Source organism: Esox lucius, chromosome 14 (genome assembly GCF_011004845.1).
Source record: "Esox lucius isolate fEsoLuc1 chromosome 14, fEsoLuc1.pri, whole genome shotgun sequence".
In the NCBI taxonomy this organism is placed as follows: domain Eukaryota; kingdom Metazoa; phylum Chordata; class Actinopteri; order Esociformes; family Esocidae; genus Esox; species Esox lucius.
In genome coordinates, this window is record NC_047582.1 from 36,271,032 (window position 1) to 36,299,000 (window position 27,969).

The window sequence follows — 27,969 nt, forward strand, 5'->3', positions numbered from 1 at the left end:
TCAGAATTTGGCGTAAACAGAATGAGAACATGGATCCATCATGCCTTCTTACCACTGTGCAGGCTGGTGGTGGTGGTGTAATGGTGTGGGGGATGTTTTCTTGGCACACTCTAGGCCCCTTAGTGCCAATTGGGCATCGTTTAAATGCCACGGCCTACCTGAGCATTGTTTTTGACCATGTCCATCCCTTTATGACCATCATGTACCCATCCTCTGAGGGCTACTTCCAGCAGGATAATGCACTATGTCACAAAGCTCGAATAATTTCAAATTGGTTTCTTGAACATGACAATGAGTTCACTGTACTGAAATGGCCCCCACAGTCACCATATCTCAACCCAATAGAGCATCTTTGGGATGTGGTGGAACGGGAGCTTCGTGCCCTGGATGTGCATCCCACAAATCTCCATCAACTGCAAGATGCTATCTTATCAATATGGGCCAACATTTCTAAAGAATGCTTTCAGCACCTTGTTGAATCAATGCCACGTAGAATTAAGGCAGTTCTGAAGGCGAAAGGGGGTCAAACACAGTATTAGTATGGTGTTCCTAATAATCCTTTAGGTGAGTGTATATATTTTGCCTAAAGTTCTGAACATTTAGTTATATAATCTTTTAATTTTATTTTGTAATATATTTTGTAATAATATTATGTAAATTGAGAATTGTCAGTCAGAATCTAGATCAATCTCAATTAGCCTCCGTGCCCTCCCTGCCACTTGATGACAGGACACAGACCACCGGTCGACACTTACCACCCGTCGACACAGACCACCCGTCGACACAGACCACCCGTCGACACAGACCACCCGTCGACACAGACCACCCGTCGACACAGACCACCCGTCGACACAGACCACCCGTCGACACAGACCACCCGTCGACACAGTTTCAGGGCTGATCTGATGGGGCAACAGTATATTACACCTATATGGTGCGTATACACAGACCCCTGACCAATTCTGACATTTCTCTGAATTAAAACTGGTACACTGACATTTCATTTTGCTTGATGTTTTATGTTTGAATATTGACAATCAAATTCCATTGTTTTATGGAGGCAATGGTTTTACTTTGGGAAATATTTATAAGGAGTGTGGCTCATTTCAGTTGTGAGGTATTGTTTATCTTGAGTGCATCTTTACTAAGCCTGGGTTTTCCTTGTTATAGAAAATCTGACTACCTTCCCAGTGTCCTGACCTGTCTGCCTTTTCTGACCACCATTTTCTCTGTCATCCCTTTGGTACTTCTGCTCTTCTCTATCATTTTATTTATAATATATTTTGTTTGTTTCTAATGATACACTGCTCTTGTATCCAGAACATTTATTGTCTGTTTCTTTATTATTTCACTGCTCTTCTATCCAGAATATTTGTTGTCTGTTTCTCCAATACTACACTTTAAAGGCAATTGCACTAAATTAATTAATTACTGATCTTAAACTGGATGCTATTGGCTTGTGTGAAACCTGGCTAAAGCCTGATGAATTTACTGCCCTAAATGAGGCCTCTCCTCCTGGCTATACTAGTGATCATATCTCCCACGCAACCCCTGAAAAGGGGTTGCTAATATTGCTAATATTTATGACACTAAATATAAATGTACTCTTAAACACATCACTGGTTTCATTCTTTTGAAGTTTTACTCATAAAAGCTAACCAGGCTGATAAATCGTTTTTCATAGCTACTATTTACAGGCCCTCCGGGCCATACACAATTTTCCTCAGTGCGTTTCCCACTTGCATCCCAAATAATGAAATTAAAAAGCTGTAATATAAATTCTCAGACTTTTGATATTCTTCCAGGCTCAATCATGGATGACGGAGTAAATAAATCTGCAAAATGATCTAATCGAGGATCTAAACTCAACACTCAAAATACTTTAGATATGGCTACACCCCTAAAAACAAAATAAATACCCAACAAGAAACTTGCTCTCTGGTACATAGAAAATACTAGAGCACTCAAGCAAGCCTCCAGGAAGTTGGAGCGAAAGTGGCGCTCCACCAAGTTGGAAGTATTTAGACTAGCCTGGATAGAGAGTACACTACAATACCGAAAAGCTTTCACATCTGCTTGATCAGCTTATTTCTCCAACCTGATTGAGGTGAACAAAAATAATCCAACATTTATTTTTGATACAGCTGCCAAGTTAATGAAAAAGCAATGCTCAACATGTGAAGTGTGTCTTCAATTTAGCTGTAATGAATACATGAACTACTTTGATGAAAAGATCATCACCATTAAATTACAAATAACTGACTCCTCCTTAAATAGGAATAGTCCTCAAAATCTCAGTTGTCCTGAGAATGCCCAGAACTTCCCTGACCTGGTATCAATGGGGACGTTTTTGATCCCATATTGACACATTCGAAATTAGTAATGAGTTCTAAACCCACAAATTGTCAAGTAGACTTGATTCCAACAAATCTTACGGAGCTACTTCCTGAGACAGGTCAGCCGATGCTGAACACCATTAATTGCACCCTATCTTCCGGATGTGTACCAAACTCACTAAAAATAGCAGAAATCATGCCTCTTCTGAAAAAATCATATCTGGGTCCAGATATATTATATATATTATATTGACCAATCTAATATCTCTCAACAATCTTAGAAAAATTTGTTACCCAACAACTGAGTGCCTTCCTGAAGACAAATTAAAAAAAATTAAATGCTCCAGTCCAGTTTCAGATCCCATCATAGTACTTAGACTGCACTCGTGAAGGTAACAAATGACCTTCTAATGGCCTCAGACAAAGGTTCTGCATCCGTCCTGTTGCATCTTGATCTTAGTGCTGCTGCCTTTGGCACTGTTGATCACTCCCTTCTTTTGGAGAGTTTGGAAACCCATATTGGGCTATGCGGACAAATTCTAGCCTGGTTTAGATCTTATTCATCTGAAAGATATCAGTTCGTATGTGTGGATGGCATGTCCTCTGAAAAATCAAAGGAATGTTTTGGTGTTCCTCAAGGCTCGGTTTTGGGACCATTATTGTTTTCACTAGATATGCTGCCTGTGGGTGATGTCATCCGGATGTTGGAGCTGTGTGTGGCCACGCAGTCGTGTGTGAACAGGGAGTACAGGAGGGGACTGAGTACACAGCCCTGGGGGGCTCCAGTGCTCAGGGTCAGTGTAGAGAAGGTGAGGTTGCCCATTCTCACCAGCTGGGGTCTACTTGTCAGGAAGTCCAGGATCCAATTGCAGAGGGAGGTGTTAAGTCCCAGGGTCCTGAGATTAGGAACAAGTGTGGCAGGCACAAAAAAAGCACTTTGTGACAACTGCTAATTTAAAAAGGGCTTTATAATTTTTTTTTATTGATTGACTGATTGATATACACTCTTTTTATCCTGAATATTTGTTTTCTGTTTTTAATATTACACTCCTGTTCTATCCAGAATATGTTTTCTGTTTTTAATATTACCCTCCTGTTCTATCCAGAATATGTTGTCTGTTTTTAATATTACACTCCTGTTCTATCCAGAATATGTTGTCTTTTTGGACAATATTTCCCTGTGGTACTGTGACGGCTGCTCCGTTTGGCGATGTGCGCCCTCTCCCTCTCCGGTGCTCCACCTTGCTGGCGTATTAACTGCTGGCTGGAGACGATGGCAGCAGTGTTCCACACACACACACACACACACACACACACACACACCCCTGCACCTCATTAGTTATTATGTGGTTATTTTTGTTGCTTGTTCAAAACCCACACCTCACGGGTTATTGTGTTTCCTGTTCGTGTTGAAATTGTGTGGTGCTGCTTTTTTTACAACTAAAAGAGAAAAGTCCAAACGTGATCTTGTGTTGTTGTTGTTTTGTTATTTTTCTTTTTTGCCTTGCTTTTACACACTGCCATACCACCTCACAGATACCATTTCACAGACTATTATTTCTAGGAGAGATGAAGTCCAATATATTCTATTCTCCATTTATAGTCACTCATAATTTCACACTCAATAAATTACTGTATAACACTGTCCTTAGGTAAATATTTGGTGCATGCCATTTCAATACATACTTGCATCCCAATGGAACCCTTCTCTTTACATAGTGCATTATATTTACCAGAGACTATAAGTCACTATATTCATTATAGTATCACTATTGTTCACTGTATTAATCATAATGTTATCTAAGAGAACCCACAGGTCACTGTATTCATTATGGCCATAACTATAGTTCACTGTATTAATCCTAATGTTAAATAAGAGATCCCACAGTTCACTGTATTAATCATTATGTTAACTAAAAGATCCCACAGGTCACTGTATTAATTCTGTCCGTAAATAAAGTTCATTGTATCAATCATAATGCCAAGTAAGATATTCCACAGTTCATTGTATTCCTTATGGCCTTAGGTATTGTTCACTTTATTAATTCTCATTTACTGGATTTTTTATAGTTCACTATATATTCTAGTTTACTAGCAGTGTTTATAGTTCACTGTTTTTATTCTAGTTTACTGTATTAATTGTAGTTCACTGTATTTATTCTTGATTACTGTATTCTTTATAGTTTACTGTGTTTATTCTAGTTTACTGTATAGATTCTAGTTCACTGCATTTGTTTTAGTTATTGAACCATTTAAAATTACATTTAGCTACTGCATATATCCAATTTCTTGTCAGCAAATCCGTTTCTCCCATTGTGACATCATGTTAGCTGTTGTTGGACAGTAATGCCTGATGTTGAAGCCTGATGATTGATTCTCAGTTGGAATTAGAAAAACATAATTGGCAATAATCTCTGATGTCTGACATTCCTTCAAAGATATGTGATCAATGCCTTGTCTGTCCAGGGTATAACCAGCATTCAATTGAAATCTATTGATCATGTCAACCCTTAACAAGTTGGTGTGTGTGTGTGTGTGTGTGTGTGTGTGTGTGTGTGTGGGTGTGGGTGTGGGTGTGTGGGTGTGTGTGTGTGTGTGTGTGTGTGTGTGTGTGTGTGTGTGTGTGTGCAGCCTGCATATTAAGGTAGTTCCCCCTTAGTTCTCAGTGGGGCCCTTCCATTCTGTCAGCCAGCAGGCAAGCCTTCTTTCTTTCAGCCTAGCTAGGCCCCTCCTCCCTGGGCTGGAGAACAACCACCAAGACCTGCTGTGTATGTCTGAACCACTTCACACTGCATTCAGAATACCAATTGGTAACACTGTAGTTGAAAAGTTGAAAAGAAGAATGGCAGGCTCTGTGGTTTCTCCTATGGCATCACTTAACACATTCTTAGAAATGCCCAATCATCTTGTAAGTGTGATCTACCACCAATTACATTATTTCAAACATTTGTCACTTAGAAATGTCCTTGTTTTTGAAAGGAAAGTGCAATTCTTTGTCCATTACAATGACATAAAATTGACCAGAAATACAATGTAAATGACTATTGTAGTGGAAACAGCTGGTTTTCAATGGAATATCTACATGGGCGTACAGAGGCCCAGCAACCTTGAGTCCTGTGTTCCAATGGCACGCTGTGATGGCTAATTGATCATTACAAACCCTTTTGTGATTATGCTAGCACAGCAGAAATCTATTATGCTGATTAAAGAAGCAATAAATCTGGCCTTCTTTAGACTAGCTTCAGCATTGTTGGGTTCGATTACAAGCTCAAAATTGCAGGAAACAAAGAAATGTATTCTGAAACATCAGTCTATTCTTGGTCATAGACAGGAAGGCTATTCCATGCAAGAAATTGCCAAGAAACTGAAGATCTCATACAACGCTGTGTACTACTCCCTTCACAGAACACCGCAAACTGGCTCTAACCAGAATAGAAAAAGGTGTGTGAGGCCCTGGTGCACAACTGTGTAAGAGGACAAATACTTTAGAGTCTAGTTTGAGAAACAGACGACTTGCAGGTCCTCAACCGGCAGCTTCATTAAATAGGACCAGCAAAACACCAGTCTCAACGTCAACAGTGAAGAGGCGACTCCGAGATGCTGGGCTTCTTGGCAGAGTTGCAAGGAAAATGCCATATCTTAGACTGCCCAATAAAAATAAAAGATTAAGATGGGCATAAGAACAGACACTAGGCAGAGAAAGATTGGAAAAATGTGTGACAGATAAATCTAGTCCAAACATTTTTTTTTGAGGCACTCGGATCACAAAAAAGAATTCAGACCAAATGAAAAGTTGCTGGAGGAGTGCTTGACACCATCTGTCAAGCATGGTGGAGGCAATGTGATGGTCTGGGTGTGGTTAGGTGGTGGGCGATTTGTGGGAGATTTGCACAGGGTAAAAGGGATCTTGCAGAAGGAAGACTATCACTCGATTTTGCAGCGCCATGCCACACCATGTGGACAACACTTGACTGGAGCCTATTTCCTCCTACAACAGGACAATGACCCAAAGCACAGCTCCAAACTATGTAAGACCTTTTTAGGGAGGAAACAGTCAGCTGGTATTCTGTCTATATTGGAGTGACCAGCACAGTCACCGGATCCCAACCCTATTGAGCTGTTATACGAACAGCTTGACCGTATGGTACGTAAGAAGTACCCATTAAGCCAATCCAACTTGTGGGAGGTGCTTCAAGAAGCATGGGCTGAAATCTCTTCAGATTACTTCAACAAATTGATGACTAGAATGCCAAAGGTCTGCATGGCTGTAATTGCTACAAAAGGAGGATTCTTTGATGAAAGCAACTTTTGAAGGATACAATTCTTATTCCAATAAAAAATAATTATTTCTAACCTTGTCCATAACTGACAAAAACTCATTTAATGTATAATTTTATGGAAAACAAGGACATTTCTAAGTGACTCCAAACTTTTGAATGGTAGTGTAAGTGTTTAAAGCAATCAAGAAAAATTGTAAACCAGAATTCTCTGTTCTGTCAACATTAGACTTGTGTCCTCTGTCTTGCAGTGCCAACTAAACCAACAAAAGGTCATTCACCTTCTCTTGGTTATGCCAGATGGTTCAGAGTGAGGCTTCATTGAGGCACAGATTTAGGATCTGATTCCCCTCCCCCATCATAACCTTAACAATTAGTAGGGAAATACTGAACTGACCCAGGATCAGTGTCCCGGGGCAATTTCACCATAGACCAGGCCAGCTGGTCAAGGGCCTCTCCTGCTGCCGGTAGGGCCTCCAGCTCATTTCCTCCACTCTCCAGCACCTGTTTCTGTGTGCCTTGGCAAGCCTTGGCACTGGAGAATCCTGTGAGGTTGGAGAGCAGCCATCTGTTCTGCTCCCCAACTCTGCACCATTCTATGCCTGAGCCTCCAGAGCCTCTCCAGTCTGCACTCTGGTTTACTGTAGTTTTCAGCATTCTAACCCCACAGTCACTGGTGCCACTGCAGGCAACAGACACTCTAGTCTACAGCCTTCTGCATCTCTGGAGCAAAGAATGGCTAGAAATGTAATAGGCTGTAATCAAAATCCTAATGAAAAAGACACTGTCTTATGACACACGGTTCTGTGAGTCACGGAAAGCACATTTTGTTCCTGTTTGATACTCTTAATATATTTCTATTTTTGAGAATAATGGGTTATTTTGCCAATTTCACGTGGTTGAAATAATGTCTGTTTTACCTAAGGTAATGGCATGAGTATATGTTTTGCCTTGAAAGAAGTGAACAACAGGTGGCATTTTTTTTACTCTCCCATTTACTTTTCAAAAAATAAAATCCTGGTCAGGTTTGAATGCTTAAAAAGCCTGAACATATAAATCATGATTATTAAATGTATCCTTTTTAATTATTTTAATAACGTTTGGGAGGTATCCACACCTGAAAACGTAATTTATTTAATGATGGGTGAGTGGAACGATAGGCAGCGGGTGCAGAGTTGTTAAGCAAATCTAATTGAGAAAACCCCTCTTCTTATTCATCATCACGATTTTCATAATCTCTCCCTCCTCTTCCTCCTCCGTTGTAATGGCTGTCCCCCATACTTGGTTGGAGTACTTAAAACCTCTGACACAAAACTACAACTCCCATAAATTCTCCTGTTTTTCACGCTTGCGCTTTGGGTAACCGGAGACGAGGCGCGCGGAGATTCTCGTTTTATAAAATGGCGGCGTGAAGTGGGCTTGGACAGATTGACTAAAGTGATAGGACAGCCGGCAATTATTCAGAGTTTAGTAGTATTTGGGATTGTTTTACTGCAGGGGTTGCTGTCAAACATTCAATTCGGGTAAAGGTATGTTTCTTTATATTATATCACATCGTATCCGAAGAGTAACAGCTAACTAGCTAAGTGTCCTTAGCTTATTACTCTGACTAGCTACATAGACTAGCAACATCGCTAACACCAGAAGGAAACTACAGTACTAGTACATGGTTGTTTTATGTCTTTGAAATCCTTTAACTACGCCGATGCAAGCTCACTATATTTCAGGCCAACACTTACACTCTAAAGTTACATTTATTCGCTAGACCGTAATCCAATCAGCAACTGCTGTTATTTAGCCTAACATTGGTGCTAATTGAACAACGCACGTTCCTTCTTAACCCTAGCTGGTATGTTAGCCAACTTTAGCAAGCAAGTTGGGTACAGTACCACTAGTTAAGATGTACTTAGCCTTTGAACTTGATACACATCGCAGTCTATTACTACGGTACACTATTTTAACTGCCATGGGAATGTGGTCTACACAGACAATTGAGTTGTCCACTATTTGTAGTTAGCATAGTACTTTACTCGATTATATAGTAAAATGTTATTAACGCCGGAGCATTCAAAAAATGTCGATACCTGCGGTATTACTCTTATTGTGTAATTTGTCATAGGCCAGTCTGGCTTAATTAGCCACAGTGGCTATGGAGATCCCCCCCCCCCCCCCGTTAAATTAATAATTTTTAGCCAATTAAAATAGTATACATTGTTGGCCGTGATACAAGGCTTTCACACCAGCATCCTAATAAGTCCACCATCACTTTCTGTGTCAAATGAGGTAGTAGCTCTCCGCTAGACATTTGTAAGTATTATTTTATCACAGACATTCCTGGAACTCATTTTGCCAGTTAGGAAACTGCAATAACCACTTTTGAAATGAACATAACTAATTAGTCTTATATTTCAGTAGTATGTTAAATTTGTGAGTCTAGATGTGTGTACATTGTCTGGTATATATCTTTCAAACACCAGAACAGAGTTTACTTTATGCTCTCTTTTTGACATGTTTTTTGAGTGTTTTTAACAATCTAGCAGTCCCGGAAAATTGTTTGCCGTAATCCATGGTGATTTAGGAATAGGGACCACAATTTCAGCAAGTTCTCTAACCTTACAGATGATTTTTCTCCAGGGACGATGTTATCCTAGACATTCTTTAACAAACGCCAACCAACTAATACGAATTGCAAAGACAGGCAATCCTGCTTTTGATGATAGAAGAATTGGTAGTATCTAGGTGCCAACTGTATGTTTTGGCAAATATGAAAATGTACATACAAAAGTGACCTAAACGTTGTGCAAATTTACTGTATGTTGTTAGAAACTATGGCTGTCCTGCCACACAGTGCCCATAAACTGATCATCCTCCAGCTTAGGCCTGTCCTCTGGTTTGGTTTTAGTTGTTTGGAATGTTGCTGCAATTCATCCAGTGTCCACAGGGCACTGACAGATGAATTCAGTGTCCGAAATGTAACTTTTTGGCTTGCCTGCCAAGGGGACTGGTAGATGAAAAAATCCTCCATCCAAGCACTTTTTTTTTTTTTTTTTACTGGCAAAGATAATAAATTGCCTTTGTGTCACACAGAAGAACTCATCACCACAGCCTCAGCATCATACTGTAGCCAGCCTCTTAAATCACCTTTAACTCCCAACCTCCATTTCCATGATTCGGCCCCTCTCTGTCTTAATATCTTATAACATGTTCTTGAAATTCTACAAGTGCTCTATGGATATGTTTGTTTTGAAGCTAATTTCCAGAAATTGTAAAAAACTAATATCCCATGAAGCAGAGAACAATGGCCCTGCAAACATGACATACACATTCAGCATTTTAGATGGCAATAATGAATAATGAATGGAATAAAATGTTTCTGAGAATAGGCCAGAGAATAGTTTGGGATGTTTTACAGATATCCATGTCCTATGAAATTATTTACATTTACGTTATTCAGAATCAAAACCTTGCTCCATGTGTTCCTAAATGTTGGCTAAAAAGTTACTGCTAGGAAAACTAGTAATACATGACTTGTATTGTTATGTGAAAATATTGATTTAATAACATATAAAGGTCCTGTATATTCAAGGCTTTATAATAATCTCCACTTATTATATTAACAATATATAAATTATATGCTCATGGGTCAGGATTTTATTCCTATAATCTTGCTGACCGCTGTCTCTCTGTTGGTTCAGTCATTGTCTCACTACTCTCTGGGCCACGCTGTCTCTGTTGGTTCAGTCATTGTCTCACTACTCTCTGGGCCACGCTGTCTTTCTGGTTCAGTCATTGTCTCACTACTCTCTGGGCCACGCTGTCTTTCTGTTTCAGTCATTGTCTCACTACTCTCTGGGCCACGCTGTCTCTGTTGGTTCAGTCATTGTCTCACTACTCTCTGGGCCACGCTGTCTTTCTGGTTCAGTCATTGTCTCACTACTCTCTGGGCCACGCTGTCTTTCTGTTTCAGTCATTGTCTCACTACTCTCTGGGCCACGCTGTCTCTCTGTTGGTTCAGTCATTGTCTCACTACTCTCTGGGCCACGCTGTCTTTCTGGTTCAGTCATTGTCTCACTACTCTCTGGGCCACGCTGTCTCTCTGTTGGTTCAGTCATTGTCTCACTACTCTCTGGGCCACGCTGTCTCTCTGTTGGTTCAGTCATTGTCTCACTACTCTCTGGGCCACGCTGTCTCTGTTGGTTCAGTCATTGTCTCACTACTCTCTGGGCCACGCTGTCTCTCTGTTGGTTCAGTCATTGTCTCACTACTCTCTGGGCCACGCTGTCTCTCTGTTGGTTCAGTCATTGTCTCACTACTCTCTGGGCCACGCTGTCTTTCTGGTTCAGTCATTGTCTCACTACTCTCTGGGCCACGCTGTCTCTCTGTTGGTTCAGTCATTGTCTCACTACTCTCTGGGCCACGCTGTCTCTCTGTTGGTTCAGTCATTGTCTCACTACTCTCTGGGCCACGCTGTCTCTGTTGGTTCAGTCATTGTCTCACTACTCTCTGGGCCACGCTGTCTCTCTGTTGGTTCAGTCATTGTCTCACTACTCTCTGGGCCACGCTGTCTTTCTGTTTCAGTCATTGTCTCACTACTCTCTGGGCCACGCTGTCTTTCTATTGGTTCTGTCACAGTCTCACTATTCTGGGCCTCTGCTGGTTGTCTCACTTCAGATATCCTGACCGCTTCACTGTCAGTGCAGAAAATAATATCTTACTACGGCACAAGGTCTGAAGGACAAATGTAAGACCGGATTGGCTGTCGGACCATGAGCTCTGCTCTTTAGTACCATCTTCCTTAAAAAATCCCTGCATATTTTCTAACCAATGTTACAGCTGGATTTCAATGTCATGCAAACATGGGTAATTTACTCCGAGCCTTCGTGACAGATATTTTATTACATTACTATTTTGGTACAAACATTTACCCGCCTGTGTGGCTGATTGCCTTCGGAAAGTTCCTCGCCAAATGGAAAATCTACCTGCGTTTACCGCTTGGCAGGTGTTAATTTTGGACCCTGGACATAATAATAATAATAATAATAATAATAATAATAATAATAATAATAATAATAATACAACAATCTCATTCTTATTATTGACAAGACAACAGGTCTGTGTAACTAGATCCCCCGTATTGACCGGACAACAGGTAGGTCTGTGTAACTGGATCCCCCGTATTGACCGGACAACAGGTAGGTCTGTGTAACTGGATCCCCCGTATTGACCGGACAACAGGTAGGTCTGTGTAACTGGATCCCCCGTATTGACAGGACAACCGCTCTAAATAGGTTGTTTTCTCGTTCTAATGTGAGGGGAAAGACCCTGGCGAAGGCTCAGAAGGAGCCCAACCTGCCGAAGCACAAGCTTAAGACCGTTTGAATCACACCATGGGGATTCAGGCTGTTGATCAAGATGGTCCTGGATCAGTTAAGGGCTCCTGAACAGGTGCTTTTGGCTGACTGGAAGATGAAGAACATGGTGTCTTAATGGCAAGACATTCATGTCCTTGAATCCATTAGCAAGGCTCTAAGGCTGTCAAGTGCAGAAATGCACTCACAGGGAAGGATTGTTTTTTGTGAATGTTGTTCTACACATACACATCTGTTCAGGAGTAGGAAATTGGTAAATTGTCGAACTAATCTGGTCTAATACCCCATGTTAAACATCCAGCAAATAGACTGTTGGGAGTCTTCCTGTATGCCTCGTTATATGGGTATGCACAAATGTTTTCAAATGTATTATTGGAAAATAAAACATTCAAATGGTTTTATGCCAGTGGTTTTGTTGCACAGAGAAGGAAATATTAGTTGGAAATGAGAACAACTTATCATGCAACCATCATGGCCTGCTAATAATGTTTGTTTTTGTCATTTAGTACATACTGTTAACCTACTTGGGCGTGTGTTACAGCCGGGTGACGTTAACCTACTTGGGCGTGTGTTACAGCCGGGTGACGTTAACCTACTTGGGCGTGTGTTACAGCCGGGTGACGTTAACCTACTTGGGCGTGTGTTACAGCCGGGTGACGTTAACCTACTTGGGCGTGTGTTACAGCCGGGTGACGTTAACCTACTTGGGCGTGTGTTACAGCCGGGTGACGTTAACCTACTTGGGCGTGTGTTACAGCCGGGTGACGTTAACCTACTTGGGCGTGTGTTACAGCCGGGTGACGTTAACCTACTTGGGCGTGTGTTACAGCCGGGTGACGTTAACCTACTTGGGCATGTGTTACAGCCGGGTGACGTTAACCTACTTGGGCGTGTGTTACAGCCGGGTGACGTTAACCTACTTGGGCGTGTGTTACAGCCGGGTGACGTTAACCTACTTGGGCGTGTGTTACAGCCGGGTGACGTTAACCTACTTGGGCATGTGTTACAGCCGGGTGACGTTAACCTACTTGGGCATGTGTTACAGCCGGGTGACGTTAACCTACTTGGGCATGTGTTACAGCCGGGTGACGTTAAATTGAATGTAAAATGATGTGTTCTCCGTTTGTGATTTCTTCCAGAGCGCTGATTTGTGATGGCGAAGAGGATTGCTGACAAGGAGTTGACTGACAGGAACTGGGATCAGGAGGAGGATGGGGAGGAGGTAGAGTAACGCAGCATGTTTCGGCTGCTCCGCCATCACTATAGATGGGCCTCCGGGCCTCCCAGCATATTACAGATAAATACAAAGGACCGTAATGGTCAAAAGTTTGGACGCACATACTCCTTCAACGGTATCTTTATTTGTATTTTTGTATTCTACGGTCATTCCACATGTGGAAATGCTGAAACTTAAGAGAGACCCTTGAATGGGTAGGGCCCGGTTTCCCGTTAATGAGGCCCTTACGGTTTAACGATGCCCGTAGCCTTAAGATGGACTTAGTTACGACAGACTTACGCCTGTTTCCAAAACCATCACGTACGTCGCTCTTTATAGAGTGCATCATAAGTGCCAAATTGTCTTTTTGCAATGGAATTAGGCCATGTTTGAGGTTTGGAAGGGAATTGAGTTGTGAATACTTAAAAAACAAAGTTTACACTTAATTATTTCTTGTTTTATGTACATTTTTCTTTATCCTTGGTTGAAATTGCATTCAATTACATTCACATCCAGTCATGCACTTTTTTATAATTATTCTAAATAAATATTGAATATTAGCGGTTTGCGATCACACCTCGCATGTTGATGGAGGCAGTAAGGGGCCTGTTACGATGGACTAATGAGCGGTCCGGGGCGCTCCTTAATTAACGAGCAGTGTTACGTGCCACTTAAGTAACAACGCTTTCTGGAAACGCACTGATAAAATAATGAGGCACTTGTGTGCATCTTACGATCATCTCAGTGCTTTGGGAAACTGGGCCTGGGTGTGTCCAAAGTTTTTGACTGGTACTACACGCGTTGAAAGAAAATCAGTGTTTCCTGGCCTTTTTGGTAGAGAGGTGGAGACATTTTAATATTAGAGTTACCGCAACAGTGATGAAAGCAGTTTCCTTGTTATTAATAATTGTCTAAGCGCAACAATGTAAAAGTTATGGTTAATTTGACTTCCATACGGTTGCTTGGAGATGTGAACTAATGCCGGGTCAAGTCGTTTTCTACCCATTCCAGCTACTTTCTAACTGTATTGTGATGGTGTTAATCAGGCAGGGACTTTTTCCATGGCCAGTGATGATGTGCTGAAGAACAGGCCTATCAAGAAGGCCAAGCGCAGGACTGCTGGGGCCGAGGTATGTCTTAATAAAATGTCTAGCTGACCTGCATACTGACCAATGCCACAGGAAGTAGCTTCAATATGCTTCAACATTCTGTTTGGGCCTTCTAGCTCCCAGTTTTTTTCAGGACTGTCCTAACTTTTCCCCCCGGCTTTTCTAGATTTGTTTTCTCAGTTATTTTGGCTCAGTTTCATTGTTTTGTGTTTTTGTTTTTATGTAGAAAAACAGCAAAATTTAAAGCCCCTGAAAAATGTCAATTGTTTATTCAAAAATGCACTGAGCACTAAGCTGCCATAGGCTCTGTGCACAAGCGTATGGACGAACTTCCGCTTTAGCCAGATGTCGGCATATCATTTTCCGGTTTCCTTAAGGCGATCACCCGCGTCGCCCAAAATTTCAGTTTTTAGTAGATGTCTCCAATACCTGGCTAAAATAAGCATTAGTGATGTCCATCGAATTGTTGATGCCTGGTCCCCTGCTCCAACAAGCAAGCGGAACAAGGGATTCAAACTCTACGTATCGAGTTGTCTGCACAACTACGAGGGTAAGTAGTTTACTGTGGTGTGCCGGCCGGCTATCGGCTAAGCTAGTTAGCGACGTGTTCCTTTTGAGTGTAGTATTAGGCAGGACAATAGAATGCATAAAAATTCACCCTAGCCTCAAAAACTGCAAAGGAACGCTGGCTGAGCTGGAACGCTGGCTGAGCTGGAACGCTGGCTGAGCTGGAACGCTAGCGCGTCCCCATAGCAAGTGAATTGAAACTAATCTTCGTTCAGCCTCTTCAACTTGAATGAAGCTTAAAATTCCATAGCCTCAAAAAAGCACCAAAACAGGTCTCCTCTTTTATTTTACTACTGTAACCTCATTTCACCACGAAACTGAAAAATAACAACTGGCATAGTAAGTAAACATCTGGTCCTATATGGTATTAATTGTGCTTAAACCTGCGTTACGTGGAAGTATATAATAAATCGCCTTTTCTGACTTTCTAGTCTAGCGTTTGAAGTCATTGAATGGCGCAAGCCATATTTTATTAAAAAGAGCACATTCTCCTGATTAAAATGATACCCCACTTAAATGAATTTCTTTTTTTTTCCGTACAACAGCATCACTCATCTTGTTGTGAGTTTAAGTGTTTACTAATGCGGATGAGTATTAGTAAGTAAACCGGAAACTGCAATGCAGACTTCTAGACAAAAGCGGAAGTTCCTCACTACGCTGGTGCACAGAGTCTATTGAGCTGTAGCACGCCAGCTGGTTCCCAAACAGATATCCACTGGATGCATGAACATGCTGAGGATGTCATTGTCAGAAGCACATACATTAAACCCCTATAGCATATCCTGCCCAGCGCCTGCATACATTAAACCCCTATAGCATATCCTGCCCGGCGCCTGCATACATTAAACCCCTATAGCACGTCCTGCCCGGCGCCTGCATACATTAAACCCCTATGGCACGTCCTGCCCGGCGCCTGCATACATTAAACCCCTATGGCACGTCCTGCCCGGCGCCTGCATACATTAAACCCCTATGGCACGTCCTGCCCGGCGCCTGCATACATTAAACCCCTATGGCACGTCCTGCCCGGCGCCTGCATACATTAAACCCCTATGGCACGTCCTGCCCGGCGCCTGCATACATTAAACCCCTATGGCACGTCCTGCCCGGCGCCTGCATACATTAAACCCCTATGGCACGTCCTGCCCGGCGCCTGCATACATTAAACCCCTATGGCACGTCCTGCCCGGCGCCTGCATACATTAAACCCCTATGGCACGTCCTGCCCGGCGCCTGCATACATTAAACCCCTATGGCACGTCCTGCCCGGCGCCTGCATACATTAAACCCCTATGGCACGTCCTGCCCGGCGCCTGCATACATTAAACCCCTATGGCACGTCCTGCCCGGTGTCTACGGGTTTAATGTATGCAAAAATGCCCTTCGTCTGCATGTAAATTATGTGCAGTTCCCTTGACTGGCTGGTGGTTACACAGACATGAGTCTGTACTGTTCAAGACATCTTTCTGAAGTCAACTTTAAATATATCCCAATACAGTTTTCAGAAACTAGTGTCCAGAAAATCTGTAGCTACACTACAGGATTATTCCCCTTGCCGGATCATCTGGATTGAATCTAGCAACCTTTTGGTTAGCGAAGTAATCCAGGTAACTGGAATGAAACCACAAGGTTGCTGCTAATCAATGCTAGTTATTCACTTGTCCTGAGTTAGTATCTTGCTAGCTGACATGACATTTCACAATACCTTCTGCTTTTTGTTGCCATTACGCCTGTCAAAAGTAGACTCTCCATGCTAATGTTTACTGTGGCTCAGAGTAGCATTTTACAGACATGCTGATCTACAGATTAATGTATCCTGATGTAACAGTTGCTCCTTATTTAGGGTATGCATTTCTATTACTGTAGACTGAATGAACAAGCTAAGGATGCTGTTTGTGAGGAGAGCGCGCTAGCTAGCTTAATAGCAAGCTTTGCCAGAGACACCTTGGCTAGAACCTGGAGCTCAGCGGTTGAGACGTTTTGTTGCAGAATTGGCCACAGCTGTTGGTTTGAGGCCCCTCAACATCTCAACTTTAACCCCGTCCTGGCAACGCTCTGTGATTGAAGTCTTCCAGCCGTGTTGTGTCCTGGCGGAGGGAGATGGGAGCGTCCAGTTCAACGGTATATAATGCAGCTGCTCCCTGTGTTTCTCCCTGCAGGGGGAAAGTGGTGGAGCGCTGAAGGTGTTTAAAGGGTTCTCCCTGGCCCCTACGTCAGGTACTGGCCCGGCCACTGGTGGAACCACTGGCTTCTCCGGGTTCGGGAATGGGTCAGGGTTCAAACCCCTGTCTGGTCTGTACAATGGGAACAGCACTGCGCCCGTCACACCAGCCTTTTCCGGGTTTGCTTCGTCGGCTGCCAACAAGGCCCCAACTGCTGGTAAATGAATTTTATTTAAAAAAGAAAGTGTGTGTGTTCCTTGGCTGCCTCCTTCAAGGTCCGTTGCTCCACTGTGACTTTAAGGGAGCTGTGGTGGCTCCTCCTTCAAGGTCTGATGCTCCACTGTGACTTTAAGGGAGCTGTGGTGGCTCCTCCTGACGTCCTCCTGGGGGACGTTATGGGCTGTTCGACACATCCCTTTTGGGTTTCTCATCCAGCCATCCATCTGGTGACGTGTGTTGAATATCATGGGGCACTTTGTGTTGTGGCTCCATGAGTTGAAACGCACACTCACAACATGCTTACAATACCGCCGGCACAGAATATCCCAAACTGGTTTCTTCTGTGTCTATTCAGGCCAGTGTCTTATTAGCAGCGTAGCTACGGGTAGCCCAGTGTTTTTATGGAAATCTATTTGGTGTGTATTCATGGGGATCTCTGTGTGGACCAGGTCCCTGTGCATGTTGTGGGAATGTCTGGGAATGTGGAGCCAGACGTCTGTGCCACTGTGACCTCATTTGCATTTGACCATGTGAGCCTTGATTAGGTTGCAGGCTGTTTTTCTCTGGGTGGCAGTTGAGTGTCCGGTGAACTGTCTGCGAGCCGAGGTGAAAGCCCTCTATTGTTGGGGTTTGAGGCGTTGGTTTAATGGCGCTGAGTCGACCCGGGTCTGCCTGGGGTTGTGTGTCTGTCTTCCTTCCAGAATAGTGCCTGAGGCCAGAATGACAGAATAGATGCCATGCTCCCATAGTCAGTCAAGCAAGTCCGTCCCTCCCTCTGTCTCTGTGGTGTGGGGGAGGTGTGGAACAGAGCCCACTGTGGCTAGCTGAAGTATCGCAGCTTCTCACCATCTGCCGTGTCACTCACTCTTCCTTTGGTCGCCCCCTTCTCTCCATCTTTCATCTCCCTCCCCCAATGCTGCCCCCCCCCCCCTCTTCTCTCTCCTCTTCCCCTCTCGTGCTTTTCTCTTCCCGCCTCCTCTGTCTCTTTTCTTCCCCTCTTCTTGCTTCTCAGGTTCATTAACATTCAACAGCCCCTCCTCCGCGGCTGACGTTGTGAGCCCGCCTCCTTCTAATGGCTCCGCCCCCGCGTCCAGCCCATGCCAGAGCTCCAACTCCATCAGTACCAACAGCAAGGAGTACAGCAGGCAACTCACAGCGCTCAACTGCTCCGTCAGGGACTGGATCACCAAGCATGTCAATGGAAACCCCCTGTGTGATCTCAACCCCATCTTCCGGGACTACGAGAAGCACCTGGCCAGCATTGAGAGGAGGTACGGAGGGGGTGGTGGGAGTGGAGCCGCGGGGGTGGAGGGGGGAGCCGCGGCGACACCGGGGGAGAAGCCGCCAGCCAGCGCTGCCCCGCCACCCTCCTCTTCCTCCTCCAGTACAGTCAGCTCGGTAGCTATAGCGACGGCAGCCCCCGCTTTGTTCTCCTTCTCCAAGGAGGACGTCCCTGCTGCTGCCCCAGAGAGCAGCCCCGTCCCCGCTGGCATCCGCTTCAACTTCGCCCAGAAGGTGGACAGCTCCGTCCTGGGCTCCCTGGCCTCCAGAGGAGCAGCTCCGAGCTTCTCCTTCTCCTCTACATCCTCCTCCACCTCCCTGTTTGGAGGCGCTGCTCCTCCTGCCTTCTCCTTCAGTGGGGCCAAGGCTGAGGCTGTCCCCATCAAGACAGGTAGGATGTGCTATGGGGGTTTAATGTACGTACACGCCGGACAGGATGTGCAATGGGGGTTTAATGTATGTAGACGACGGGCAGGATGTGCTATGGGGGCTTAATGTATGTAGACGACGGGCAGGATGTGCTATGGGGGTTTAATGTACGTACACGCCGGGCAGGATGTGCTATGGGGGTTTAATGTACGTACACGCCGGGCAGGATGTGCTATGGGGGTTTAATGTACGTAGACGCCGGGCAGGATGTGCTATGGGGGTTTAATGTACGTAGACGTCGGGTAGAATGTGCTGTAGGGGGTTTAATGTATGTAGACGCCGGGCAGGATGTGCTATGGGGGTTTAATGTATGTAGACGACGGGCAGGATGTGCTATGGGGGTTTAATGTATGTAGACGCCGGGCAGGATGTAGTGCAATGGTTTTCAACTCCAGGCCTTGGGACCCAAAGTACTGTTGGATTTCATTCTAGCCCTCTAAATATTGACTAGTTTAGACTTGGTTCACAAGGTGAATGCAATGAACTATCTGGCAGAATAGAAAACAAGCAGTAGTCTGGGTCCCCAGGCTTGGAGTTGAGAACCCCTGCTATAGGGGGTTTAATGTACGTCGATGTCGGGTAGGATGTGCTGTAGGGGGTTTAATGTATGTAGATGTTGGGTAGGATGTGCTATAGGGGGTTTAATGTACGTCAGTGTCGGGTAGGATGTGCTGTAGGGGGTTTAATGTACGTAGATGTCGTGTAGGATGTGCTGTAGGGGGTTTAATGTAGGGGGTTTAATGTACGTCGATGTCGGGTAGGATGTGCTGTAGGGGGTTTAATGTATGTAGATGTTGGGTAGGATGTGCTATAGGGGGTTTAATGTACGTCAGTGTCGGGTAGGATGTGCTGTAGGGGGTTTAATGTACGTAGATGTCGTGTAGGATGTGCTGTAGGGGGTTTAATGTAGGGGGTTTAATGTACGTAGATGTCGGGTAGGATGTGCTATAACTTCCTGCCCCTTCTTTGGGGTTTATCATATTAGTCTACTGACCTTAACTACTATATAACTACTATCCCTACAGGCCTTTGTGTAGACTATGGGGCAATATTAAATATAACTTCCTTACTGTACTCTTGTTTAAAATGTTATCAGTTTGTATTCTTACCAGAAATGCTTTGTTTAACAGTAGTTACTACTGGGCTCAAAGCAGGTATGCTCTCTTAGGTGTAGCATTGATATTAAAGCTAACAATGTTTTTAGTTTTTCTTTACAGGATCTTGATGAATGTTCATATTTAGTATTAACAATTTTATGAAATATTTGACAAATGATCATTCACCACATTCCCTGATAATGAATGGCCCCTCTGTAGATGTCATGTTGGTATGTTTATAACGTTTGCCTGTTATATACATTACCGTTCAAAGGTTTGGGGTCACATTTCCTTGTTTTGTCCATAAAATCTAATTGGTCAGAAATACAGTGTAGACATTGTTCATTTTGTAAATGACTATTGTAGCTTTTTATGGAATATCTACATAGGCGTAATGATGCCCATTATCAGCAAACATCACTCCTGTGTTCCAATGGCACGTTGTTTGCCAATCCAAGTTTATCCGATTAAAAGGCTAATTGATCATTAGAAAACCCTTTTGCAATTATGTTAGCACAGCTGAAAACTGTTGTGCTGATTAGAAACAATAAAACTGGCCTTTAGACCAGTTCAGTTTCTGGAGTGTCAGTGTTTGTTGGTTTGATTACAGGCAAAATGACCAGAAACAAGGAACTGTCTTCTGAAACTTGTCAATCTATTCCTGTTCTGAGAAATGAAGGCTTTGTGGGAATTTGCCAAGAAACTGAAGATCTCGTACAACATTGTGTACTTCTCCCTTCACAGAACACTGCAAATTAGCTTTAATCGAATACAAAAAGAGGTGTGTGTGAGGCCCTGGTGCACAACTGAGCAAGAGGACAAATATATTAGTGTGTCTAGTTTGAGAAACAGACGACTTGCAGGTCCTCAACTAGCAGCTTCATTAAATAGTTCCTACAAAACACCAGTCTGAACATCAACAGTGAAGAGGCGACTATGTAGATCTTCCATTGAAAATCAGCCGTTTCCAGCTACAAGAGTCATTTGGGATGTCTACACTGTATTTCTGGTCAATTCTGTTATTTTAATGGACAACATTTTTCTTTTCTTTAGAAAACAAGGTCATTTCTAAGTGACACCTGACTATTGAACGGTTGTGTAGCTTTAATGGGTTTTGAAAATTTGGCTTTTCATTTTGGTTCTTTGTTAGATGACATGTTCAGCTGACTGAGATCAGACTATATGTCAAAGCTAAGATAAATGGCCAACTTGAGTATATTTTTACTCTCAGGCTGATCTACCCCGAATGGTACCGGGCTCCAGACTCCAACCAAATGTTTGCATTTTTAACTGGTCGCGCTAACACGGCCTTCAAATACCATTTAGCTTTAAAAAAAAAGAAATCCACGTTTCATGATTTGGTAGAAAAACGAATGTGAATGGTTCTTGTCCTGATGTCTTCAACGGTTTTTGTGAGCAGCAATGAACACTTTCAAAAGAGGCCGAAAGATACAGCGAGTGAGGATGTCAAGATCGTTATTAAATTCCACATGCCTGTAATATGCCGTTTAGAGTTCATAGATCCTTCCAAAAAACATTCTCCCTTTCAATCCAAAGTGTGTCCATACTACAATAAACCCGTTGAAAGATTAATTCTATTCCCTGAACAACTTGAAGATCCGAGTAATTAAAAGTAGTTTAACTTTCCATCACTAGTTCTTATAGGACATGCTGAAATCTAGCATGCCAAAGCACAAGGCGTTTAACATGTAAGATTATAATAGCTATATCCACCCAAGAAAACATTTTATGTTAAAAAATGGAATGTTCCTACCAGAGTCATTGCTGTATAGAAGAATGTTTCTTTGCATACGAACCTGGGAAGGTAACCGGGTGCAATTCAACATAAGAAACCTGCTTCCCAGTGCTAGTTGCTAAAGCACTGATGTAAAGGACTGCAGTTTTAACTTTATTGAATTCATCTTTATGTAGAACAAATGAAAACAGATTATATAAGATACTTTTTGGGGGGCGGTATCCAAATCATGTGCTAGTGACACCAACTGAAAGGCACCTATGGAGATGTCAGTCAGAGCCACTAATTTATAGGAAATAATGTTCAACATTGTTGGTAAATTGTCCTGAATTTGAATCTGTCGTTCCTGTTTTCCTCTAGATGAGAACGGAGAAGAGGAGTCTGACGAACCACCCAAAGTGGAAGTCAAAGAGATCAAGGAGAAAGATGCCTTCTACTCCAAAAAGTATGTTAGCCTCTGAGATTTAAATTATTAACTGGTATCATTGGCTAATATTTTATCCAATTCTCATGAGTTGTGGTGTGAAGGGGAAACTGTACCTGGTTGATGTAACCAAAAGACAGTTAGAATTTATTTTCATTTTTTTAACAGGATTTGAAGAAAAAATGTCGGAGTCCGCCACAAACCTGTAGTGGGTTTTGTGGTACTTAAATCAAACTTCAGCCTGGTGGATTATACAGTTAAATCAAACTTTAGGCAGACGCAAGGTTTAGGGTGACATTTATTTATAACACTACTCAACCGGATGTATAAAATCTCTTCCCTTGTGAGGTGCCGTGACCTCTGGATCAATGACCTCCAACAGATTTGGAATCCATGGAGAGATGAGCATTATTGCAGTGTTTAGACCGGCGCTCGAGTTTTAGTATTCGAGACTTTTCCTGTAAAATGACAGCGATCTAATGATACGCTACGTGATTCTTTCCACACCCTTTCCCCCAGTCAGCCATTTTATTTAAAATGTCAGCCTAGACAGGACATCCAAGAGATCCTTAGTTCTTAAGAACTTCTGCTTGAGGCTTATAATTGTAGACCGCATTGTTAACATTTTGTTACATTTATTGTTTTACTGAATTTAGTGAACATGTAGTAAGTCATATTAGACCTTATGACAACCTCTTCATAGGCATTCTAGAACCCAGTGGGGACCCATGTGTTAACTATTTTATTACACTGGGGTAATCTGATACGTCTCAGACTTTCAGGTTGACTTATTCCTAAAATATTCTGCTGTCTCTGGTATTATTATCTGGTATTATTTTGCGGACACTGATAGGTGTGTGTGTGTGTGTGTGTGTGTTCGTTCCAGGTGTAAACTGTTTTATAAAAAGGATGCAGAGTTCAAGGAGAAGGGGGTTGGAACGCTGCATCTGAAAACCACACCCGAGGGAAAGATCCAGTTACTAGTCCGAGCTGATACCAACCTGGGTATGTTAATTACATTACCATTTGAACCCTTATTAAACCCAAACAGGGTGTATTTCAACTAGTCACACTTTTGTTTGCAGTGTTACATAAAACTCATTGCATAGAATGCATGTTTTGGAATATTTCTATTGTGTATTTGCTCTTTTTGCTATTATTGCTGTAGGGTCAAATCCATAGTTGTGAGACAATCAGAACAGTTTCTGTTCTGAACTCTCCAGTGGCCTCATGGTAAAATCCCTGATGTTTCCTTTGTGTCCTACAGCTCAGTTCAGATAGATGGGTGGTTTAATACCTAGTGACTGGACCAGGGCTTAAAGAGAGTAAAGGTCTGGTCTGTTATTGTTACCCACCCAGCAATCACTGCTCTTTGAGGCTTCTGGCAAAGGTCTCTAGTCATTTATGGTAATTAAGTTGTTGCAGAATTCCAAGCAGTAATAACAGAACTACATAACGAGTGAACCTTTTCATAAATGCTTTGATGAAGTGACCTTTCGGCTTACTTCCTGATCAAAGGTTATGCTCATGGTTAAATAGAGAAGAACCTTGGAGGGGTTAACTGCCAGGAGAACCTTGACACCCCTTCCCCAGGCTGGTACACACCCAATGTCCTTACTGCCAGGAGAACCTTGACTCCCCTTCCCCAGGCTGGTACACACCCAATGTCCTTACTGCCAGGAGAACCTTGACTCCCCTTCCCCAGGCTGGTACACACCCGATGTCCTTACTGCCAGGAGAACCTTGACTCCCCTTCCCCAGGCTGGTACACACCCGATGTCCTTACTGCCAGGAGAACCTTGACTCCCCTTCCCCAGGCTGGGTTCACACCCGATGTCCTTACTGCCAGGAGAACCTTGACTCCCCTTCCCCAGGCTGGTACACACCCATTATCCTTACTGCCAGGAGAACCTTGACTCCCCTTCCCCAGGCTGGTACACACCCATTATCCTTACTGCCAGGAGAACCTTGACTCCCCTTCCCCAGCCTGGGTCTGTAGGAGCCTGGGTCTGTAGGAGCCTGGGTCTGTAGGAGCCTGGGTCTGTAGGAGCCTGGGTCTGTAGGAGCCTGGGTCTGTAGGAGCCTGGGTCTGTAGGAGCCTGGGTCTGTAGGAGCCGGCCCCAGCCTCAACATATTTAAAATAGTCCATACAACAATAATAATATCATATAGACCCTGACCGCCCAGACTCCTACAGACCCTGAAGGATAATGATCGTGTTGAGACTGGGCCCGACCTATTCTATCTGGTATTAGCCAAACTGTCTATTTTACATAGGTTAGCCATGAGCTAACAGTTTTATTGTGTTCTGTATGGTTATGTGTTGGCTAGATATTAGCTACTATAACTGCTTATCTGGCAAAGATTAGAAACAGGCCCAGTTCTTGACATTCATTAGGCTTCTAGCTTCAGGATCATGTGTTAATGTGGACATGTAAGGCAACGACACAGTAAACGCATGCTTTTAAGCCTTCATGTTAGTGGATGTTCGTCTCTGGCCATGAAGTTTATTGTTTTAGTAATGGATAAAGTCCATAGTACCGAAATAATGTGTGAACACTGTGATGTCTGCTATTTAGCAGTCAGCACATGCAGTGCTTTTACAATTTCACTCCTACGACTTTGATTCTAGCTTTCAAATGGTTTGTGTTGTTAAAGGTAGGGATGGCTAGGGGACTTTGTTCTATTTACCTGAAGGTTAAGGTGCTCACTTTGCATTTCAAGCTATGCATTTGAGCTGGTTTTCAGTGCTTCAGGATTAATTTGCAGGTCAAGCCTGACCTGGTTTCTCTCAAATAGCCATTTACTATTGCAAAACTACTTAAGCCAATCAACCATAACATTATGACCACTGACAGGAAAAGTGAATAATACTGACAGTCTTGTTATCATGGCACCTGTCAGTGGGTGGGATATATTGGACAGCAAGTGAACATTCTGTCCTCAAAGTTGATGTTAGAAGCAGGAAAAATGGGCAAGCGTAAGGATCTGAGTTACTTTGACAAGGGCCAAATTGTGATGGCTAGACAACTGGGTCAGAGCATCTCCAAAACTGCAGCCCTTGTGGGGTGTTCCTGGTCTGTGGTGGTCAGTACCTATCAGAACTGGTCCAAGGAAGGAAAAGGGGTGAACCGGCGACAGGGTCATGGGTGGCCCGTGTGTTCTGATCCAACAGACGGCCTACTGTAGCTCAAATTGCTAAAAAAGTTAATGCTGGTACTGATAGAAAGGTGTCAGAACACACAGTGCATTGCAGTTTGTTGTGTATGGGGCTGCGTAGCCACAGACCAGTCAGGGGGCCCATGCTGACCCCTGTTCTGCCGAACGCACCTATAATGGGCACGTTGGCATCAGAACTGGACCACAGAGCAATGGAAGAATGTGGCCTGGTCTGATGAATCACGTTTCCTTTTACATCACGTGGATGGCTGGATGTGTGTGCGCGTTGCTTATCTGGAGAACACATGGCATCAGGATGCATTGTGGGAAGAAGGCAAGCCGGCGGAGGCAGTGTGATGCTTTGGGCAATGTTCTGCTGGGAAACCTTGGGTCCTGCATTTCATGTGGACGTTACTTTGACATGTACCACCTACCTAAGCATTGTTGCAGACCATGTGCACCTTTTCATGGCAACGGTATTCCCTGATGGCATTGGCCTCTTTCAGCAGGATAATGCGCCCTGCCACAAAGCAAAAATGGTTCAGGAATGGTTTGAGGAACACAGGTTCAAGGTGTTGACTTGGCCTCCAAATTTCCCTGACCTCAATCCAATCAAGCATCTGTGTGATGTGCTGGACAAACAGATCCAATCCATGGAGCCCCCACCTCGCAACTTACAGGACTTAAAGGATTTGCTGCTAATGTCTTAGTGCCAGATATCACAACTTCAGAGGTCTAGTGGAGTCCATGCCTTGACAGGTCAGGGCAACCTACACAATATTAGGCAGTATTATTAGGCAGGTGGTCATAATGTTGGTTGTTGAGTGTATACAGGCCCAGAGTACTGGTAGTGTGCTGTTTTCATTTAAGTAGAATTAAAGCAATACAAAACAGTTAGGTTGGTATTTTGTTGTAAACCGTGACATCCTTAGGTCAAGGCCGGTCTGATGAATGATCATGCTCTGTCATCCTATGGCTCATAAATGTAGACCTTTAGCAACTTCCTGGTGTTCTAATTATAATACTTACATTCCCAGACATCCGCACGTTCCCATTTGGCCTGTCTCCGGCTTGAAACGCACGCAACATAGATTATGCATAACTGCACACCTCTACATGTCACTGGAGAAGTTTATGCTGTAATACTTTAGGCTTCTGGGTGCTATTTAACATTCACATTTGTTTTCAAGGATCAGAAGGTGAAATTGATCAAAAACAATAATTATTTATAATCCTGTTATTCAAACAGACCAACTAATTAACCTAGCACTTATAAATAGCTCCCATTAAATTGTAAATGAGTGCATTAATTATTTCTATAATAGGTTTCAGGTGGAAGCGGCAGGTTTGATCTGCCTTCTGATTTCACTGGGCCTAACGATAGTGGAATTAAAAGTAAATTGAATCACGGTTAGAGTGGCGTTTCTGCAAGCACACCACCTCCATCTGAAGGGAACCGCTGTGTGAAAGTGGTGCCTCGTCTTCAAGCTCGGGGTTTGCATGAAAAGTGCTTTCAGTTTGAGTTTCTGTGCGTCATTCGGGTCAGAATTGGGGCTTGATGAGGACCCATCTACTATCTGACAGACTGGTACAGCAGTCCGACTGAATGTGCCTGATCTTTAGATGTCCTTGTGCTCCTGACTGGTTGCTTGGTGCTGTGTAGCTTACGTGAGGCGGTTACCAAGTACGCTGCTCCTCTGTTTTAGTCCCTCTAGTGGTCAGAAGGGGTTTCTGCCAGGAGGCTGGTTAATGGATGTCTGCAGTCTCATCCTGCAAAAGTAGAACTGGGATTTTCAAACTGAAAATCATCTCATGGTGTTTTCCAGGGGTTACCCTGCTCTGTCGGGGGTGGGGTGGGGGCACATCCCTTCACCAGGCTGGTTCCCATGACTACTGTTGGGTTGTTCTCTTGTTCCACAGCAGAATACACTAACATCCATGTGAATGTAGTATGTGAATCATTGAGTAACATCCTGCTGAACATCATGCTCCAGTAACATCCCCTCTCCCCCCCCAATCCAGGTAACATCCTGCTGAACATCATGCTCCAGACCTCCATGCCATGCTCCAGGATGGGCAAAAACAACGTGATGGTGGTGTGTGTTCCCAACCCTGCTATTGACGAGAGGAACCCCACCACCCCGGTCCCCATGCTGATCAGGGTGAAGACGGCCCAGGACGCGGATGAACTGCACAAAATACTGGAGGACAAGAAAGCCTAGAGGCTGGTCTTGGTGTGGGGGGGGGGGCTGCCTGTCGAAGGGGCCAAACCTGGGGCTCCATGGGCCTGATTCAGCCTCCATGTTAAGGAACCCCAGACCTCTAGCATCTCCCCTGTGTTTTAACCCAGGTTAAACCCTACATCACGAGGCCAAACTGGGCCTGTTTTTTGTTTTGTTTTTTACTCCTCCTTTTTATTCTCGCGTGTCTCTAATCTCCTAGTCAATCAGGAAGGACACCCTGATAGTGCAGTGATTGGGACCAGCTCTGGCCCACTGTCAGCCTCACGGTCAGAACAAGTGCATTACAGAGTGAATGGGGTGCATTTAGAGGGCCTGTGACAGTCTC

General features: G+C 43.7%; 1 protein-coding gene across 1 annotated transcript; it reads left to right on the plus strand.

The window, feature by feature from the left end:
• Nucleotides 1-7,982: 7,982 nt before the first annotated feature.
• On the plus strand, nt 7,983-27,930 carry nup50 (nucleoporin 50). The gene is made up of 8 exons (XM_010898021.5): nt 7,983-8,142; nt 13,122-13,204; nt 14,245-14,328; nt 17,034-17,253; nt 18,268-18,927; nt 22,179-22,263; nt 23,129-23,247; nt 27,424-27,930. Exons 2-8 carry the CDS (start codon nt 13,136-13,138, stop codon nt 27,621-27,623), a joined length of 1,437 nt encoding a protein of 478 aa, XP_010896323.3. The 5' UTR covers nt 7,983-8,142; nt 13,122-13,135; the 3' UTR covers nt 27,624-27,930.
• The last annotated feature ends 39 nt before the right edge of the window (nt 27,931-27,969 follow it).